Source organism: Melospiza georgiana, chromosome Z (genome assembly GCF_028018845.1).
Source record: "Melospiza georgiana isolate bMelGeo1 chromosome Z, bMelGeo1.pri, whole genome shotgun sequence".
NCBI classification, from domain to species: Eukaryota; Metazoa; Chordata; class Aves; order Passeriformes; family Passerellidae; genus Melospiza; species Melospiza georgiana.
The window spans coordinates 72,996,649-73,015,825 of record NC_080465.1 but is presented as its reverse complement, the minus strand read 5'-3'; the positions used below and the strand labels follow the sequence as shown (position 1 = coordinate 73,015,825).

At 57.7% G+C, this 19,177-nt stretch overlaps 1 protein-coding gene across 12 annotated transcripts; it reads left to right on the top strand.

Annotated features, from left to right (window-relative positions):
• Positions 1 to 1,125: 1,125 nt before the first annotated feature.
• Positions 1,126 to 14,625, top strand: TPM2 (tropomyosin 2). 12 transcript variants are annotated; one of them, XM_058043405.1, is made up of 9 exons: positions 1,126 to 1,314; positions 2,206 to 2,331; positions 8,396 to 8,529; positions 9,552 to 9,669; positions 9,791 to 9,861; positions 10,091 to 10,166; positions 10,818 to 10,880; positions 11,198 to 11,267; positions 13,047 to 14,625. In XM_058043405.1, exons 1-9 carry the CDS (start codon positions 1,201 to 1,203, stop codon positions 13,124 to 13,126), a joined length of 852 nt encoding a protein of 283 aa, XP_057899388.1. In that variant the 5' UTR covers positions 1,126 to 1,200; the 3' UTR covers positions 13,127 to 14,625. The 12 variants fall into 12 exon arrangements, with proteins under 12 accessions (XP_057899388.1, XP_057899385.1, XP_057899386.1 ...); XM_058043402.1 differs by lacking the exon at positions 13,047 to 14,625 and adding an exon at positions 11,599 to 12,374; XM_058043403.1 differs by having other exon boundaries at positions 1,127 to 1,314; positions 14,318 to 14,625.
• The last annotated feature ends 4,552 nt before the right edge of the window (positions 14,626 to 19,177 follow it).

Below are 19,177 nucleotides of genomic sequence, written 5' to 3'. Positions count from 1 at the left end.
GCCTTCCACACGTGCCAAACAGGTCCCATGGCCCCTCCACCAGCTCCTTCCAGCCCCCCCGGCCCACAGCCCACCCTGCAGCTGGGAATGTGCCAGAAGCATTTACGATCGTTATTAAAGTACAGGTTATTTTTGGAGGAGCTGGGATTTGAAGGGTTTGCATTTTTTTGCCTGTGGAATACAGTTTATTTAGAGCAGAAAAATGAAGAGGGGCAGTGAGCTGCCTGTATGCCCTGTGTCACTCTAAAATGCCACTCTAGGGGCTATGCATGCGGCAGGTGTCCTTGTGGGTGCCAGGGACAATGGCACCAAGGTGCAAGACAGAAGGACGGTGGATGCCAAGAAGTCTGCACAGAGCCCTGGCCCTCCTGCCCCACCAGAAGCTGGATGAGAAAGTCAGGGGCTCTGCTCACTTCTCTCCTGGGGGTTTTCCCCTGTGTGGGCAGTGCCAGTCAAACCTGTCCCTCAGTGCAATCACAGCCTGAGTGTGACCCCTACAATTCAACGCCAGCCCACTGGTGTTCCCAAGTGCCATGCCAGCCCTTGAGGTGTCCCCAGGCCAGTGCCAGCAAGCAGGGTCCCTCAGGCCCCAGGGTGCTGTGACAGGGCATGTGGTGTACCTATGGCACTAGCATGAGGACAGCTCTAACTGGGGCCAGTGCCACCGGGGTGCCCGTACTCAGTGCCCCAGGATGTCCCCTGCCCGGTGCCATTGGGGTACCCCAGCACAGTGCCGCGGAGTGTCCCTCATCCAGTGTCACGGGGTACCACCACAGCGCTGCCGCGGGGTGTCCATCACCCTGTGCTACCAGGCTGCCCACAGCACACTATGCCACTATCCCGGGGCGTCTCTTGCCCAGTACCACCGGACCGTCCCCAGCGCCGTGACCCGGGGCGTCCCTCGCCCTGTTCCCCGGTGGGTGCCGGGCGCCAGGGCTGCGGCGATGCCCGCCCGGGGGCCGCCCCCCCGTCCCGCTCGGTGCGAGGGCCGGTGGCGAGCCAGTCCCTAAAAGGTGCTGGCGGGCGGCGGGGGAGGTACCGGGGCAGCCCCCGCCCGGCACGGCCCCTCCCCAGCTTTTAGGCAGCTCGGCGGGGCGGGGAGCGCAGTGCCGGTGCTCCCTCCGCTCCCGGTGCTCCCGCCGCTCCCGGTGCTCCGCGTCCCTCTGCCGCCCCGCGCCTCGTCGCCGACACCCCGCCACCATGGAGGCCATCAAGAAGAAGATGCAGATGCTGAAATTGGACAAGGAGAATGCCATCGACCGCGCCGAGCAAGCGGAGGCTGATAAGAAGCAGGCGGAGGATCGCTGCAAGCAGGTGAGTCTCCCACGGGGTTCCCCGGCATTACCTGGGTACCCTCCACTCGAGGGGTGTCCAGCCCCAGGACTCTGTTCTTCTGGGAGTCCAGCCTGGGGACTCTCCACCCTAGGGTTGTCCAGTCCTGGAAACCCCATCCCGCTGGGTGCCCAGCCCTGGGGATGCCATCCCACAGATTGTCCAGCCTGGGGTACTGCACTCACTCTCTAGGATCACGCAATCCCCATACTGAGCTCCCCACGCTGGTTCCCCAGCCTGGAGTCCCCTGTCCTAAGCATGTCCTGGCCCAAGGACCTTGCCCCACTGGGTGTCCTGTTTGTGGATGCCAGCCCTAGGGATTGACAGCCCTTAAGACCTTCCCTCTCTGCGACCATGTCCCCAAGGACATCACCCCATGTGGATCCAGGAACCCCATGTTCCCCAGGAACCAACACTTCAGTTTCTTACCCTTGACCCCTTACACTGGTCCCCCCAAACATGTCTTATCTCAGTGGGATGCCCCAGTTCCATCTCCCTATCCCTGTGCCAGGGAGAGCCCTGGGGACTGCATACTCCCACTGCAGCCACAGAGATGGGAACACAGACTGGTGTCCCCCAGAGCTGTATCCCCAAGACAGGAGCTCTCCAGTGCCCTATACAGGGAAGGAGACCACCACCCCCTTACCTCCACCAGGCTCAGGGATGAGGGGGGTCCAGGAAGTTGCTGTACGCCAAGAGCCCCCTAAGGACCCGTAGACCCAAAGCTGTCAGAGGACATGTCCATGTCCATGTTGTCCTGCTGTGCCCCACACAGGCTGGGTGTCCCCAGGAGGAGAATGGGAGGACAGATCCCCTTCCAGCCTTGCAGACACTGCCAGCCCCCCTGAACACCACCCTTTGTCCTTTCCCCAGCTGGAGGAAGAACAGCAGGGCCTGCAGAAGAAGCTGAAGGGCACTGAGGATGAGGTGGAGAAGTACTCCGAGTCTGTCAAGGAGGCCCAGGAGAAGCTGGAGCAGGCGGAGAAGAAAGCTACAGATGTAAGTAGGCATGCCAGCAGCTCCTCCCCTACACAGGCTCTGGACCTCGGGGGGGTTTAAGGAAGAGGGGGCCCTTATATGGAAAGCGTCCGAGGGGAAGACTGTCAGGATCCCATTCCTTCGATGTTGACACTGAACCGGGCTGATGGGTCCTGTGTGGGCTGGGGGGGCAGGCCAGCTGTGGTGAGCAGTGCTGGTTGCTGGTCCTGTCCTGAGCTTTGTGGGGTAGCCTACAGCCTGGCTCCCCAAAGCTAAGGGGGACAAGTGTCCCAAGCTGTGTCACAAGTCCCCCGGCACACACGTCCTCAATGCTCATAGGAAAAACTGTGGTGCTTGCTAAACTGTGGCAGATCAGAGAAACAGAAAAATCTCTTGCTGTGATTAACTGCTGAGTGCTGCCTGAATGTTTGGGGTGTATGGAAGGGGATTTGGGTGGATTTGGGGTCCAGTGTTCTACTTCGTACCCTGAGAAGGACAAGGCCAGGAAGAGTTTTATTTAGTGCCATGACTGATGTTTCTCCTGGGAAATAGATCCCTCTGGGGAGATGTTAGGAAGGTGTTGAAATTGGCTTGTGCCTGGCCAGGATGAAGGGTGGAACAGCTGTGTGCGGCCACGGGGCCGCTTGGGAATGGGGTATAACGACCTGTGGTGCCACACAGGGTATTTGACACCCTATAAATAAATACTCCTTTTGATAGCCAGCCCCTCTTTGATGAAAACCAACCCTGGAAATTGGAGGAGAAGCTAAAGGAGAGCCGTCTGGAGCACAGCCAGCAGGGCATGGCCAGGCTTTTCAGGATTGAGAACAAAAAATTCAATCCCAGCTGGTTTATGGAGCTAAATGGGGGAGATGCGTCAAATCTCTGAGGCCCCTGCCAAGGACAGGGGTGAGCGGACAAGGACAAGCAATGGCAACACCAGTCCTGTGGCCTGGTGTTGCCATTGCAATAATCTCCTCAGACCTCTTTGGTCTTACAGATGACTCTCCTTTAAAACACTGAGAATCCTCTGGAAGGGCACGTTTAACCTAGCATGGGGCAGGCCTGTCAAGCTGGGCAAGGTGGCTGCTGTGTGCAGTGGGGCTCACACTTATCCAATGGTTCTGTCCTGGTATGGGACAGGGCAAACGCAGTGTGGCTGAGAGTGGACGTGACGTTCGCAGTGCAGGGCTCAAGGGAAGGGGCAGACAAAGACTGGGCAGATGTGGGCTGAGGGGTGTGGAGTGGTTTGCTGCTGGCAGTGGGCTGTGTGATGCCATCCTGGGCAGGGAGGGTGTTTCCCTGAGCTTGGTCCACAGCAATTCGGCAAATCCATGGGCTTGGAGAGTCCCATATCAGAAGATACAGTGGATGGGAGCCACAGGAAAGGGCCAGAGCAGGAGCCATGGTGAAGGAGCCGTGTCAGGCTGGAGGCTGGCTGCACCGGGGCTAGGGATCCATCACCAGCACAGCCCTCCCAAAGCCTGGACAAGCTGCGCCATGTGTGGGGCTCTGGGAGTCCCCTCCTCACCAGGGACCAGAATGTGCTGACAGCTCTAAGTGCCAGGGCTGGTGTCACCTCCTCCCTGGTGTGAGGTGCAGCAAGCTCCTGCTTCCAGCAGAGGAAGCGCTGGGTGGACCCCAGAGCACACTCGCCCCAGGCAGCCCCGTGTCCTCCCTGGCTGCCAGGACAGTGAGTGCTGTGAGCACAGCGTGTCCCAATTCCTCACTCGGCTCAGGCTCACACCAGCCATGCAGGCAGCCTTCTGCTCTTGGCAAAAATGTCATTGCCTTAAAAGAATAAACACCCACCTCAGTATGGCCCTGCCCTGCTGCTGGCACTGGATGGTGGGGCAGGAAAGCCATAGGGACTGCACTAAGGAGTGCAAACACTTTGCGCCAGGCACTCGGACAAGTGTCAGAGAGTGCAGAGCAGGGAATGCCTGATTCTTGATCAGCAACTCCACAGAGCTTCCCAGCAGCTCTGCGAGCCCACTGTGGTCCTAGAACCTCTTGTCACCAGGAGGGACAGCCCATGGTGCCCAGGTCAGGATGGGCAAGGGCTGCTGGAAATGGTGCAGCTGGGACAAGAGGTTTAGGGCAGAACAGCCCTCTCCACCGCCCCACATCCCCAGCATTGGCCTGTCCCCAGCCACCCCAGAGGGGCCTTAGGGAAACTCTGCTGTTCCCAGGCCATGATCCCAAAAGCTTCACCCGTGTTCCCGCCCCAGCTGCTTTCCCCAGCCAAGACTTTGCTCTTATTTGGCGATTCCCTGAGCTGGTGGGAGGGAACTGGACTCTGCTGGGAAGTGACTGCATCTCGGGGTGGGGCCACGGCAGGAGGCACTTAGCCTGGCGACTGGGGGATCAGGGTGGCTGCCCCCTAACCTGTCCCCCTTCTGCCTGCAGCTGGCTCGTCCCTGCCCCACTGCTGCCAGGAACCCTTGCTCCTGCACTGGGCCCCATGTCCTGGCTTGTGCATTGCTGACATCCAGGCCTTGGACTGGGAAGGGGCAGGACCAGCGAGACCCACGGCCAAGCCCAAGGCTGTGTGCTCCCAGGGGACCCACAGTATCACGTCTTCCGCTGCTTCTTGGCAAGGGGACACGGATCTGCAGGGTGCAGATAGCAGTGGGGCTGAGTCACCCCCAGGACCCCTGGCCCTGGAGCTGATGCCAGCTGGTGAGGTCAGCCTGGGAGCTGGCATTCCTGGAGGCAGGTGTGAAGTGCAGCCAGGGAGCTGTCAGTACATCTTAAGGGAGGATTGAGTGCCAGCAGCTCCAACATCTTCTGATGGATCAAGACATGTGGCCCAGCCAGGATGGAGAGCCAGGAGCTGGAGCTTTGACCTCCCCCTTAGGGCACAGTCCCCGAGGCAGGAGGTGCCAGGGTCTCCATGGGCCCCCTGAGTCTCTGTGGGGCTGCAGGATAGGTCCTCACATTGGGGAGCAAATACCAAGGGACTAAACGTGATGGATGCTGGGCACCTGGCTGCAGCCCAGGTACCCCTGGAGAAAGCCCAGGAGCAGGCTCTGCTCATGCCTCTGACTGACTTCCCATAACAAAAAACTCCCCAACCCTCCTTAGCTCTGCAGCAATGGCTGGGGAAGGCAGCACTTGGCAACTAACATGAGTACATTGCTCCTGTGGCCATGGGGGCTCCACAGGACAGGCTCCAGCACTCACAGACTGCGGGGACTGCTGGAAAAGAGTCTATTTCCCTGAGCTCCTCTCCACTGCTCTGGGGTATTTCAGTGTGACTGTGCACCCCTTCCTGGGGGGCAGTATGCATCCTGGGCACGGAGAGAAGTGTGTGCCCTGCCTTGGGGCCACTGTGTGCCCTCTCTGGGGTACCACGTACCCCCTTAGGGGACCATGCACCCCCCCGGGACCATGCGTGCTGACCCAGGGTGGGGGGACACTGTGCCCTGCCCAGAAGCAGCTCTGCATCTTGCCTTGGCGGGGATGTAGAGACAGTGACCAAAGCCTGGGAAGGACACGCACGCTGCCCGGGGACACCCTCTGTCCTATTTGGGATGAGGGGCACTGTGCATCGCTCCCGGCGTGGGAACTCTCTCCTGCCGTGGGTGAGCACCGCACGCCTCGCCCGGGGGAGCGGCGGAGCAGGTCGGCCGGAGGCAGCCCAGCAGGAGCAGGAGCAGGAGCAGGAGCAGGAGGAGGAGGAGGAGGAGGAGGAGGAGCAGGAAGGGATGGAGGCAGGGCGGGCGGCGGGAGCGGCCGCTGCCTGAGCGCTTCCTGCCCGAGCCGGGCGGATCCCACAAAGGGTTCGGCGGTGTGGCCTCCCCGCCGGCAGCCTCCGCCATGGCCAGCCCCAGCTCCATCGATGCCGTCAAGAAGAAGATCCAAAGCCTGCAGCAGGTGGCCGACGAGGCGGAGGAGCGCGCCGAGCACCTGCAGCGGGAGGCCGATGCCGAGCGGCAGGCCCGGGAGCGGGTAAGGGCCGCTGGAATGGGAAGAGGGAGGGCGGGGGGCACCCGACAGCTCCTCGGGATCCCCCGCCGGCCCCGGCATCGCTTCTGGCGGGCCGGCCCCGGTGCCCTGAGCCCCGGTAGCCGGGCCGGCTGCCGCCGGGGCGCAGCAGCGCCGGGAGGTTCCCGGGGAGCCGCCTCCAGCTGGCGAGAGCCCGGGGCAGGGAGCTCGGGCAGTGCCTGCCTCGGGCGGCCTCCGCCCGCCGCCTCCCTCCTCCGTCGGTGTGGCGAGAGAAGATGCTGCGGGCAGCGGGGCTCCCCTGGGCTCCCCGGCTGGCCGGGAGCGGACAAAGCCAGCCCTGCCTTGGGATCGGGTGCCTCCTGGGAACGGATCTCTTCCCTCGCAGGCCGGCGTGCACAGCTCAGAATCCCACGCCCAGGCTCTTGTGCGGCTTCCAGGGGACTCAGCCGTTCGGGCCGCAGAGCTTTAGCTCCAACCTGTCCCTTCGTGGGGACACGCCATCCCTTCACACTGCCCCAGGCCAAAATTTTCCATTTTGGCAGCGGGATGGTATGCCCAAGCTGCAGCTTTTTCCTGGTTTGTCTTTGTAGTTGTTGGAGCTTTCTGTTTTCTTCCTTTCTTTCTTTTTCCTATGCCCACTCATTCAACATTCTCACCATATCAGGAGCGGCAGAGCTGGGTGCGGTACCCGGGTTGTTGTCACTCGGGCTGTGTGCGGAGGAAATGGCCCCTTCCTGCAGCCTCAGATCGGGTTCCCTGGTCACTGGGAGCTGCCGGGAGAGCTCATATTCCCAAGTGTCCATCCGGGCAGTTCTGACCCACTTGGGGGGTGATTCCCCGGGAAAAAAAATCTACCGACGCAGTGAGGCTGATGCTGCAGGCACAGCGCTGCCCTGTGGGCGCCAGCTCCAATGGGGATTGGGCGGTCTGGCAGGGGACGAGGTCTCTGAGTGTCTGTAGAAAGGGCGATCATGGGGCGGTGGCGGCTCTGGGGCTGGCAGCTGTGGGGCTGGCAGCCGCCTCAAAGAGGTGCCGGCTGCTCCTGTCCCCACCCCGCCAGCTCCCCACAGGGGATTGCTCAGTGGGGCCATGGAGGGTGACAGCCCCTTGCTGCTCCCATAGTCCCTGTGCTTGGCTAGTATTCCCGGGGGCATTCCGAGAGCTGGGGCATGAGGCTGGCTGTGTCCAGGCACTGCAGCCAGCCAGTCCTGCTGCAGCCTGTGAATACAAGCAGGAGCCTCTGTCTCCTGGGTTGGTGCATGGAGCTGCTCCTCACAGTGAGATCTTATTGCCACCCATCCTTTGATATTCGGGGGTTTGTCTTCCTCGCACCCTCCTAGTGGGAAGCGGGGCTGAGAGCTGCTGAGGCAGCATTTTCTGACTGTGGCGATGGAGCAGGAGGCCTTTACCAAATGGAAAGAGTGCAAGGCCAGGCGTCAACAGGCTGGCAGAGGGCCAGGGCCACTGCTCCTGGCCGGCCCCAGCTCCCAGCCCTGTGCGTGGGGAGCCTGGGAAAGGGAGGGCTCTGGTCCTGCCAGCCTCATCTTGGCCAGGAGCCAGCCTGCTGAGGGCGACTCGCTCCACTGCCCCCGGCACTGTGCTGTGCATCAGCTGGGGGGGCTCCGTGCTCAGCTTCAGGCTGCCCTGTTGCACAGGGCCCTGGGGGCTCCTGCAGGAGAAGCTCCCGGCTCACTCCACCGCCTCTGTAAACAGGAAATCCACAAGCAGCTCCGATCTCCTTTTCGGGAGCGAAGCTGCACGGGGCATTCCTCCCCCTTTACTCACTGCTCTGCAAACCCCAAATACCATCCCCATGACGACACGGCTGCTATGGCCACCCTGCCCCAGCGAACGTGCCCTGTCCCCCTCTGGGGCGGGAGCTGGAAGTGTAAGGACATGGTGGGGCTGCACATGGCAAGGCTGGGAGAAGCCAGCATCAAACAGCCACTAGGGATGGAGATAACCCTATAGAGAGGCGAGGGAACGCATGGTCAGGCAAGCCATTCCAGTGAACATGGGCTTGTCACGCAGTGCCAAGGGGCGTTCCGGATGGTAAACAGGAGTAATAATTGAAAATGCTTTTTACAATTTATGTATTTGACATGGGATGACTGAGGGGTTTCTGTTCCCCCAGGCTGAGGCTGAAGTGGCTTCCCTCAACCGCCGTATCCAGCTGGTAGAGGAGGAGCTGGACCGCGCCCAGGAGCGTCTGGCCACTGCCCTGCAGAAGCTGGAGGAAGCTGAGAAGGCGGCTGATGAGAGCGAGAGGTGGGATGGAAAGGGACAGTGGGAATGGTGTCAGGTCACCATGGACTCCAGACAGCCCCCTTAGTTTTGCAGTGAGGGTCCCTCTGAGGTGACCTTGTTGGGGTTTCTGTTCACTTTCCTGCAGACTTCAAAGGGAGAGAGCAAAGCCACAATGCAAAGAAGTCCCCCAGATACAGACACTCTTATCCAGAGCACACATAACATCCTGAAAAATTTTATCTGGTATTTATAAAAGCACCAGACTGTAACCAAAGCCAGAGGACAATATGAGCATGTTTTATTTCCCAGAGCAGCTTAAGACGCCCAAGGACAAAATAAGAACCCAAGAGGAAACCTCTGTGCTGGTAACGAAGGTCAGATTTGAGGACTAGACAGCCTCATTCAAAAAGACTTCTAGAGGGTGTATGTTGCCCCATCCTCAGGGCAAGTATGTTTCCCAGACTGGAGCTGTGCAGGCAAGGACACTCAGTTTGTATGGGAGCACCCAGCATGTTACAGTGTTCCTGGCAGTTATGTGAGCTCTTCCCTCATTGGCAAAGATCAGTTTGAGCAACAGCATTTAGTGAGAGGAGGAGAGTCTCCTTCTGTGGGGGTTTGGTAATTCCCTATTTGTGAGCATCACTTTGAATGAAAAAGGCTTTGCCACAGGACATTTTCCAATATTTCCTAAGGGCTTCCAGCCTGTCAGGCTGTTTTTGTGGAGGTTGTGGCTGGCTCATCCTGGGCTGGACACCTTTTCCCACCAAACATGGGGTCAGAACCTGCCTGCTTGAGTGCCACCATAGATATACCTCACTCTAGAACATAGCCCTGGGGCCAGTTCCACTGTAATTCTCCACAGGAGCATTTTTACGGTACTGGTGGTGTGGTCCTACTGTATGCCATGCTCCCTGAGCAATGTCCCGTGTCTCTGAAGCTAGAAGGTGGTGTGATTAGGGTACAGGATGTGCAGATGGGCAGGCAGGATGTGCAGATGACACCTTGACCCACAAGCAGTAAAATCTGGCATGGTCTTTCCTCAGAGGCATGAAGGTCATCGAAAACAGGGCCATGAAGGATGAAGAGAAGATGGAACTCCAGGAAATGCAGCTGAAGGAGGCGAAGCACATAGCAGAGGAGGCTGACCGCAAATATGAGGAGGTGTGTACCCCATTCCCCAGTCCAGACACCCTGGCAGCACCCAGAGCCATCTCCTGTTAGCCCTATGCCCCCAGTTGAGGCAGGCACAGGGCTAACATGGGTCACTCGCTGCCATCAACAGGTTGCCCGCAAGCTGGTCGTTCTTGAGGGAGAGCTGGAGCGCTCCGAGGAGAGGGCAGAGGTGGCAGAGAGGTGAGTGGGGCTCCTGGTGGGCAGCATGCAGGGGCCCCACACAACCCTTGTCCCAAATCCCTGGCAGACATGGGGAGGGGGATGTCTGTCCCTGGAAGCAGCAGGGTGTGTCACTGGGGTGGTCTTTGGGTTTGCAGGCTGGGGGTAGGGGTGTGCCAACCCACTGGCATCATATCTTTGACCCTGTTCTCTGCTGTCCCCCTCCCGGGGTGCCCCTCTTCCACCCCAGCCGAGTGAGACAGTTGGAAGAAGAGCTGCGGACCATGGACCAGTCTCTCAAATCCCTCATTGCCTCAGAGGAAGAGGTACTGGGGCAGGGGCGTGGGGCGATGTGCAGCAGCCCCCTCTCTCTGTCGCTGTCTCTCGAACCATGCGAGCCACCTCTCTCCTTTCTGCACCACTGCCTCCAGCACCAGCCTCCCCTTGCCCACCTCTCCAGCAGGTGCAGGCCGGGCACGCTCCTCCATCCCTCCATCCCTGCTTCCCTGGCGGAGCCAGCAAGAGCTTGGCTGGTGGTGATGCATGAGGTATCCGTGCAAGGAAGCACAAGGAACGGATGAACAGATGCGTCCTGGCGGCTCCTGCTCGCAGTGGCTCTGCTCCTGGTCCACCTGCACTGAGTTTTCTCCTTTCTCAACTTGTTTTCTCTCTTTCTTTCCTGCTTCCCCGTGCCTGTTCTTTCTGCTCCTGCCTCTCTCCTGCCCTCTGGCCCTGCTCCCCCCCTCCTGCCGGCCCTGCTTGGGATGTAGTAAATGTGGTGACCTAGAGGAGGAGCTGAAAATTGTCACCAACAACTTGAAGTCCCTGGAGGCCCAGGCTGACAAGGTAGGACCCAGGGAGGCTGCTAGGGTTGGGAAGAAGGCGTGGGGTCTGGGAATGCTGCAGTCTCCTGCTGGGGTGAAGGACAGCTGGAGGCATGCCTGGGGACTCACAGGTGCTTGTCTCTGTCTCTGCAGTATTCCACCAAGGAGGATAAGTACGAGGAGGAAATCAAGCTTCTAGGGGAAAAGCTGAAGGAGGTAAGGGTTGGAGGGCTGCCACAGAATCAGTGCATGCCATCCTGAATGTGTTTTGACCCCATTATGCCTATGTCCTCTCACAGTTTCCTAAATTGCAACCCAGCATCATAGCAGGTGGTCTGGGATGACTTTCATTAGTCTGTTCTGATTTAGGGTGTGAGGCTTCATGGAGCCTTCTTGTCCCTTGCCTTTCCCATGAGAGGGCTTCTGGAAGAGGGTGCCAGAGATGCAAATGGGGCAGATTTGGAGTGCAGTGCAGCCTGCACCACCCACTGAGAGTCCTGCAGCTCACCCTTTCCCCGCTGTGTTTCCCACAGGCTGAGACCCGGGCGGAGTTTGCCGAGAGGTCTGTGGCAAAGCTGGAGAAAACCATTGATGACCTAGAAGGTAAAATGTCCCCACCAGCCCCGTGTCCTTCTTTCCTGGGGTGGCACTGGACACACCATGCCCCTGGTGGGGCTGGACAGTTCTTGGCCAGAGGGAGGGGTGGTCCGGATTTCTGGGAGCAGAGCAGCTGGATGCTGCGGCATCTGGTGTGGGAGCACAGAGCTCCTGGGGTCTGGGCCCTGCCCTCGGGTAGGCAATAGGGTCACATCCATGCTGCCTGTGCCCGCACACCCCTGCTGCCCTCAGCCCGCTGCTCACAGCCACTCTCTCTCTCCACCTTGTGTCCTCCACTCTATTCCACCATCTGCTCCCTGCCTGCCTTCACCTGCAGATGAAGTGTATGCGCAGAAGATGAAGTACAAAGCCATCAGCGAGGAGCTGGACAATGCACTTAATGACATCACCTCCCTCTGAGCCCCACGCTGGGCACCAGCACTGCGCCTGCTCCCTGCCTGTCACTCCTCAGTTTGGCTGTTTGCCTGCCTGGCCATCCCACCTCTCTCCCTACCCTCTCTGTCCTCCTCTGTCCTACCTAGCCTGTGCCTGTCCATCAGCTCCTTTGGGACAGGAGCTGACCCGGGGTGTTCCCGCTGTACCCCTCTTTGGGGAGACAAGGTGTAGGTGCTTAGAGCTGTTTGTTCAGGGCAGGAGAGCAGCCCCACATACTGACTGGACAGTGTAGTTGTAGGCCCATGCCACAGCATTGCCCTGGGGATCAGGACTGTGCCCAGAAGCCCTTTGTTCCAGCAGCTCCCTCCTTGGCTCCCCAGCAGCAGAAGCACTGGGGACCCTGCAGCTCCAGGGCTGGGGGGCCATTTCCCCCCCCGATATACTTCCAGCAAAGTCCCCTGGTGCTGCTTGCTGGCCCCAGCATGGGGATGACCTGCATTGGGGAAGCGGCACCTTCACTGCCAAAGCTCAGGCCTGGGGGATAGAGGGTTGGATCCAACTGTGCAGACACCTTGTTCCCCGGCAGGCAGGCGACCCTCACTCCTCCCTCACCCTTCTGTCCTTTGCACATTGCTCTTCAGTTTGCATCTCATGACTTTTCTTTTGTGTTCTGTCCCTCTGGGTTAATGAGTTGATATCAATAAAAATTTAACATTGGTTTCTCCTTTGTTTTCTTCATGCCACTCTGTCCCTCATCTCCTGCCTGTCTCATGTGGGTGCTGTCAGCAGTGTGGTAGGAGGTGGTTGCAGGCAGTTCACAGCCACGGGCCCCCCAGGCTGACTATGGCTGAGACCCAAGAGGCTCCCATGCTGCCAGGCTGAGCAGGACGGGGCCATTGTGCTGACCCCTGCCACCCCCTGACTCTCGTACGCAGCTTTTCCCATCTCGTGCCATTTTCTCCATGAGTCTTTTGGTGTGAAACGTCAGGGTTAGACCTGGTCCTGTCCATTCCCTGTCTCTACTCTCAGACATTGCCTACAAGCAGCAATCTCATCCCTGTCATAACTCCTGCATCACCTTCTCTTGGTGAAGAGGCTCGTGCTACCCTTCAGTAGTGATCTCTTGTGATCTCTAAATTGGTCTTGATCCACCTCCTCCTTCCTCACCACCCTACCCTGTCCCAGAACCCAGTTTCCAAATTGGTGGACCTACAGCCTTGTCCCTGCACAAAGACTGGCTGCCTCCTGCCAGTCCAGCTGTATCCCACCACTGGCTGGGTGGCTTGTGGTGTTTCCAGTGAAGGCTTTCAGGAATGCTGTCTCTTTTCACTAACTCACTTTTTTCTCTCTCTTTCCTGTGCTGCGTTGATGTCTCTCCATTTTCTCTAGAGCGCTCTCAGCAGGAGGCCGAGAAAAACCGTGTTCTCACTAACGAGCTGCGGGTCATCCTTACTGAACTTAACAACTGAGCAGCCCAGAGCTCCTGGCCCCGGCCCAGCCTCCCTGCCCCATTTTGGCCAGGCTGGCTCCAGGCTGGGAGCCCCTCCCCGCTGGGGTGAGGCAGGGTGTGAAGCCTTGCCTTATCCTCATAGGGGTAACTACCCTGATGGGGCAGGACAGGGCGCCCCTCTGGAGTTGATCAGTTTTTGTGGGAGAGATATGAAAGGTTTTGGGATGTTCTGGGATGCCCATGTAGTCATGGATGTCCTCTGGCATCATCCTGGTTCTTCTCGGGAGGGATGTGGTGGTTTGTACTGCTGCCTTCCTCCCCTTGTCCTGCGAGTCAGTGGGCAGCCTCTTCCTCCTCACTCTGGTCACCCCAAATTGTGCAGGATGGATCCCCTTAGAAAGAGGTCCTTGGAGGGTGCTGGGAAGGTTGGGAAAAGAGCTGGGGATCTAGCAGCACCTGCTGCCCCAAATTTGGGACAGGGAAGAGGCTAGCAGGGCACACTGAGATAGGAGATAGGGCTGGGTGGACAGCAGTCTTGTTCCATTCCTGTCTCTGGGGGAAGCAGGATGCCATTTGGAAGTGAACACCAGAGGGAGGCTGCCTTGGCAGAAGGCTGCCCGGCAGAGCTTATCCTTGTAGCCTTGTTAGCTCTGCTCCTTATCTCTGTTGTCCTCTGCCCACTCTCCTGGGCTGTTCATGGGCTGCTTTCTCACTTCTTTTCTTCACGGAGCACTGGTGGGTCATGCAGCAGGCATCGGTTCTCTGCTTCTGCTGGCCAAGGGTTTGTGCATGTGCCTGCAGCTGGCCAGTGGTGATGCCCCAGTGTCTGGCCAAATAATGGTACTCGCCAGCGGCACCTGTGCTGCAGAGTGCTCAGCCACGGGCAACGGGGCAACCTGGGAAGATGGAAATGCTGAAGAGTGGTAACTGCCTGTCCCAGTGACCAGCCTGACTGGCCTGGCTTCCCTGGCAGATCCCAGAATGGCTGGACTCATCCCTGCCAGAATTGGGGCTACCTGTGTGGACTATACTCCACAGGGGATTCCCCGTTTGACTGGGGGCTGTTGCTGTACTGAAATGTCCATGTGTGTGTGTGTGTGTGTGTGTGTGTGTGTGTGTGTGTGTGTGTGTGGTGTGTGTGCATCCCGCTGCACCTGGGTACATTTGGTTTGTGTCTGTGTGCGTGGCTGGGTGTCCCTTGTATTCACAGAGAGCCTGGCCAGTGCCAAAGAGGAGAATGTGGGGATACACCAGGTCCTGGACCAGACCTTACTGGAGCTGAACAACCTCTGAGCTGCCCTTGCAAGCCCCTATCCCTTTTCCTTACCCAACACATGCACCCCACTGGCATGCTCAGGATGCGGTCATCGGCTGAACTGCATCTTGGCCAAACCCACACCTCCATTGAGAAGGGAAGCTCAGCAGCCTTGCACTGTTGCTCAAGGGGATCTTGTTTGTGCACAGCCTAACTGGCTCTGTCCTGTCTTTATGTCCAAATATTAAAGCAGTTTGACAAGACTGATGGTTGTGTTTGGTCCTTTGGGTGGGTACAGGCACTGGGAGAGGAGATGTGGGTCTCCTTCCCCAGCTGATGCATGGAGGGTCTGCAGGACCTCTGTGGCTGTGGGGGGCTTGGAATGATAACCACATGGTTTGGACTGTGTTCCCTCATCTCCATCACTTCCTTGGAACACAGACGAGACCTCAGGTCTCAAACTCAAACTCACCATCCTCTTCAAGTACACAGTGATAAACCATGTCACTGGTGTGTCCCCTTCCACAGTCTGCATGCTACTGGTTTGGCAGCTGGGGAAGCCACAAGGTTCTTGATATCTCCATGGAGGGTTCATGTTTACAACAATGAGGAAACACACAAGCACATGATCATGCATGCACACATTATTAGTTGTCAGGGTCTTCTCCAGGTATGGGATTAGCTCCTCACCCTTTGTACTAGTTGCAATTTCTTTTGCCAGTGACTGAATGCCTGCCTGAGGGACAGCTGTAGAAGCTAGCAAATATTAATGCAGCAGACAAATGTTCAGGAAGTTTCTTCCTGGCTTGCTGTACTTTCTCCAACTCAAATTGAAGAGCAGCCGGATGTGTCTCATTGCTGTTACCAAAATGGGCTGGATTTCCTGGGGATGCCCAAAGCCATTATCTAGTCCTGCCCTTCGCTTCGGGCCCCTCTATGATGTGGACCAAGCCCTGTTGTCCCACGCTACCCAGCGGATATCCCTCTAAAAGCACATCCACACACTGCCAGGAAACACAATTCATGCTGACCCCTTGTCAAGCCAGACCCAGCAAGAGCCTGACAGGGATAGCTTTTGTTATCTGCTTTCCTTTATTTGCTGTGCCTCTCGGGTCAGGAAAGGAGGGTGTTGAGATTGCATCTCTTTCCTGCCCAGGTGCTGCTGGCCCTCCGCCCTCTCCATGGCCCAGCAATTCTGTTTTGTGGTTCTAAGGCCTTCTACAGCAGGGAAAAAAAGCTCCCTGTGTATGAGGTGCTCATCTTCAGTTCATCTTCCCAAGGTTGCAAAGTCTGCTGTGAACTGCAGCCTCCCACTCTCAGCCTGGAGGAGCTGGAGGGGAGGACAGTACATGGTATCTTGGACTGCTGAGCTGTTCCAGCGCAAGGGCTGGAGCTCCTCCTTGGGCCCGCCTTCCTCTTCTGCAGTGCATCAGCTGAGCCATTCTGTTGTTTAGTCAAAGCACCTTCCAGGCAGGAGCATGTCTGGCTTCAAAAAGAACCAGCATGTAAAAGCACCTCTTCTCTGCAGCCTGCGCCCTGCACTGCAAACAAGCCTGCCCTGTGCCCCGGTCAGGGTGCGTCCCAGTGCCCAGCCTCTGGGTGCCCTTCGCCTTCCTGCTGGGACAAAGAGCCCTTTCACACCCACTGTTTTTTCCCCATTAGCTGCTGCTGCTGCCTCCTGGTTTGGACCCGTCCATTTGGCTTAACTGTTTACACCTCACTGCAAGGGGCTTTTTATTCATTTGAATGGCCTGTGATTTGGCAGTGGGATCCAGACGAGTGTTCCCAGGTGATGCTCAGCCTGAGAAAGACATGAGCTATGTCATGGTTCAGCAAAGCTTTGCATTTCCTCCATTCTTCCACCCATCTCCTTTCCCCTGTGGCCTCACAGAGAAAGAGATGGGCCAGGGAAAGCTCTGGGAGCACGGGGCACTGTGGAACTGCTGGCATGGGAGCATGTCTCCCCACAGGTGTCACAGCCCCACGATGAGAACCGAAGCGCCTCTGCCCTCCTTCCTTCCTTCCTGTCTCTCCACCTCTCCCATGGAATTTCAACCTTTGGATTTCTTTCTTTTGGCCTGGCAGACTGATGATCTCCCCAGAGAGTTTTCAGCCCTGCTGTTGGTTGCCACCCCACTGACATACCAGCGCATGAACTTTCAGCAGCCTCTCCCCTCTGCTCTCTGCTCCAGTTTTCTCATCTCTCCAGTGCCTCATTTCATCTCTGAATCCTTGCCATTCAACACTCTTGAACTACGTGGTGGAGTGGGAGGACCACACAAAGAGCATCTGAGATACTTTGATGAAACTTGTCAAGCTGTGCAGAGCCAGGCACAGACTACTGCCACCCCTCAGTCTCTCTCTGCATCTATAGCTTTAGACACTGGGGAGAGGGCCAGAAAAACCGTGTTGCCAAATCGTGAGGGTTTTGCAAAGCTCTGGGGGACTTCAAAACAGGTCAGGCCCCCTAAAGCCAAGTGCCACATAAATCTCCCAGTCCCCAAATCCATATTATTGACTTGTCAAAGTCAGCAGAGGACAAGGCAGCTGGAGGGAAGCATGGAGGGCCATGACCACGTGTTGCCTGGGAGAGTGGAGTGTGCAGTACAGGAGCGCACGTGGCCTCTGCTCCTCTTGCTCAGGGGATCTGGGAGCAGCACTGGAGCATCTCTGCTGCAAGACAGGCCTACCACAGGGGGACAGGCAGAAAGGGACTATTGGGGACAATTCATCGCATTGGTTTAGCAGTTGTTAGTGACAAGGTTGATTTATTGCCTTTCAGAGCAAAAGAAAATAAATAAAAAGCACTTGTTATCAGGGCTGTGTTATGCAATACCTTTCTTGCAGGTTGTCTCCCCTATGCTGTTTATTGTCTTTGTGGATTGGGCTAGGATCATCATTTTGGTGAACTGCATAGTATTAGAAGATGATAAAATTACTGGTCTTGATTCTATCACGCTGGTCCATGCTTCAACTGCTAGGTACGTCCTGCTTTAGAATCACAGAATAGCTGGGGTCAGAAGGGATCTCTAAAGATCATTGCCCCAATGAGGAGGGGCACTCTAAACTAAATCATGTTACCCACAGCCCCCTCCAGCCTTAGCTTGAATGTTTCCATTGGTGATGGATGTGGTGATCACAAAGATCTGAGACCATTGTGGGCACCTTTGAACTTCTGGTCATTGTCCTCCTCCTTGCTGCTGCAGCTGTCCTGCTCCCTGTAGCTGGCAGAGGCATGCTTCCTTCGTCTGTCCAGCCAGCAGCCCACGGTGACCCGGACCAGGGCTGATACAGCATCTTAAAGCAGCCACTGCTGCTGCACTTCAGAAAGGAGTGGGGCTTCCACGGTGCCCCTCTTTCCCTCTATCACCTGCAGCAGCCAGGTCACCTCATGATGCAGACATTCCTCACACACTTCTGTCCATTTGGCTGTGTCCATGTTGGCCTGGTCAAAGTGCTGCAGTCAGGGCTGGATGGTCAGCAGAGCCAGGAAGAACACAAGTCTTGGAGCCAAGGCCTGGTGGATGGAAAGGGAGCTCATCAGGTTTGGGTGGGAGGCAGCAGGGGGCTGGGAACACCCAGGATGCCCCCAAAGCCTCTCTGAGCACCTGCCACCATTGAGAGCCCTAAGCTCCTCGTCCAGCCCAAGCACAGTTCTGTGGCCTGTCCTGCCCTGAGGTGCTTGCAGTTTTTTCTCATTAGAAACACCCTGGGCATTGCCCCCATCCCTATCCAGCCCAGCATTCCTCCGCATGCACGCTCACTGCTCAGCAGAATCCAGGTGTGCTGGGGCTGGTGATGTCCCTGGTGACACCTCCTGCTGTGACCCATCCTCCCTGATGTCGCAGCCACCAGAGCCACATCTCCCAGGCTGGCAAGCCCCAGCCTTCACCTCCACCCCTCAGTGGGTCCTGGCCATCCTTGCCAAGCTCCTTGAGGCTGTCTAGGCCCCAGCAGAACCCTGGGGCTGTAACTGTAACTAACACAGGGGTTCTAAGTGGATGTCCCCCGCTTACAGAGTGAGGTGTGACTTTCTCTGGGCCAGGCAGGCTGACTCTGGGTTGTTTTTCAAAAAAGTTATGAAATCTTAGGCAGGGACAAAACTATTGCCCTCTCTCCTCCTCTATGATCCCTAGTGCTGGGGGCACGACTTGGCCCTGTAAACCCTGGTGATCAAGCCAAAATATCAGTGATGTTCCCTGAACAAGTGGAAAAGATCCTGTGATTCTCACTTCCAGCTACCAACTTGCTGGCTGCGAGGGCAAGCCATGAGCTGGTGGGGATATGCTGGGACCCACATCTCCCTGCTCCCCTGGGATTCCCCTGCTTCGGGAGAGCCCTCTGTACTCCATGCTGGAGTGCTCTGCTGTGAATTGTGCCTCCTACAAACAGGTCCTGTTTTCCATGATGTAACAAAAGCCTTTCCAGACCCCTCAAAAGCCTTCTCTGACCTTGCTACATGTGTGCCAAGACTGGCATGGGAGCAGTGTTTCTGCCGGGTCAGCAGAACTCTACACCCAGTGCTCCTGTCCAAAGTCTCCCGGAGGCAGGAAGGGTGTGTGTTGGGGTGTGGGTGCCTGTAAGCGGGAAGCGCCCTGAAGTGCCTTTCCGTGTCAACCCCGTTGAAATGGGGCTGGACTGGAGGTGCCAAGCGGAGGGAGCACGGAACCACCGAGGGCGGGGCAGCCTGCACACCTCGCCCAGCCCGTGCTCCTGGGGGTGCCCGTGGGGACGAGGCCAAGCTCCCCTGGGCACAGGCGGCGCCCCCACAGGATCACGGGGCCTGCCGAGCTGGGAGGGACCCACGCGTCCAGC

Coding starts and splice junctions, on each gene's coding strand:
- TPM2 (XM_058043403.1), top strand. CDS start 1,201: ATGGAGGCCATCAAGAAGAAGATGCAGATGCTGAAATTGGACAAGGAG. Junction 8,530..9,551: donor GCGGCTGATGAGAGCGAGAG/GTGGGATGGAAA, acceptor GTCTTTCCTCAG/AGGCATGAAGGTCATCGAAA. Junction 9,862..10,090: donor AGGGCAGAGGTGGCAGAGAG/GTGAGTGGGGCT, acceptor CTTCCACCCCAG/CCGAGTGAGACAGTTGGAAG.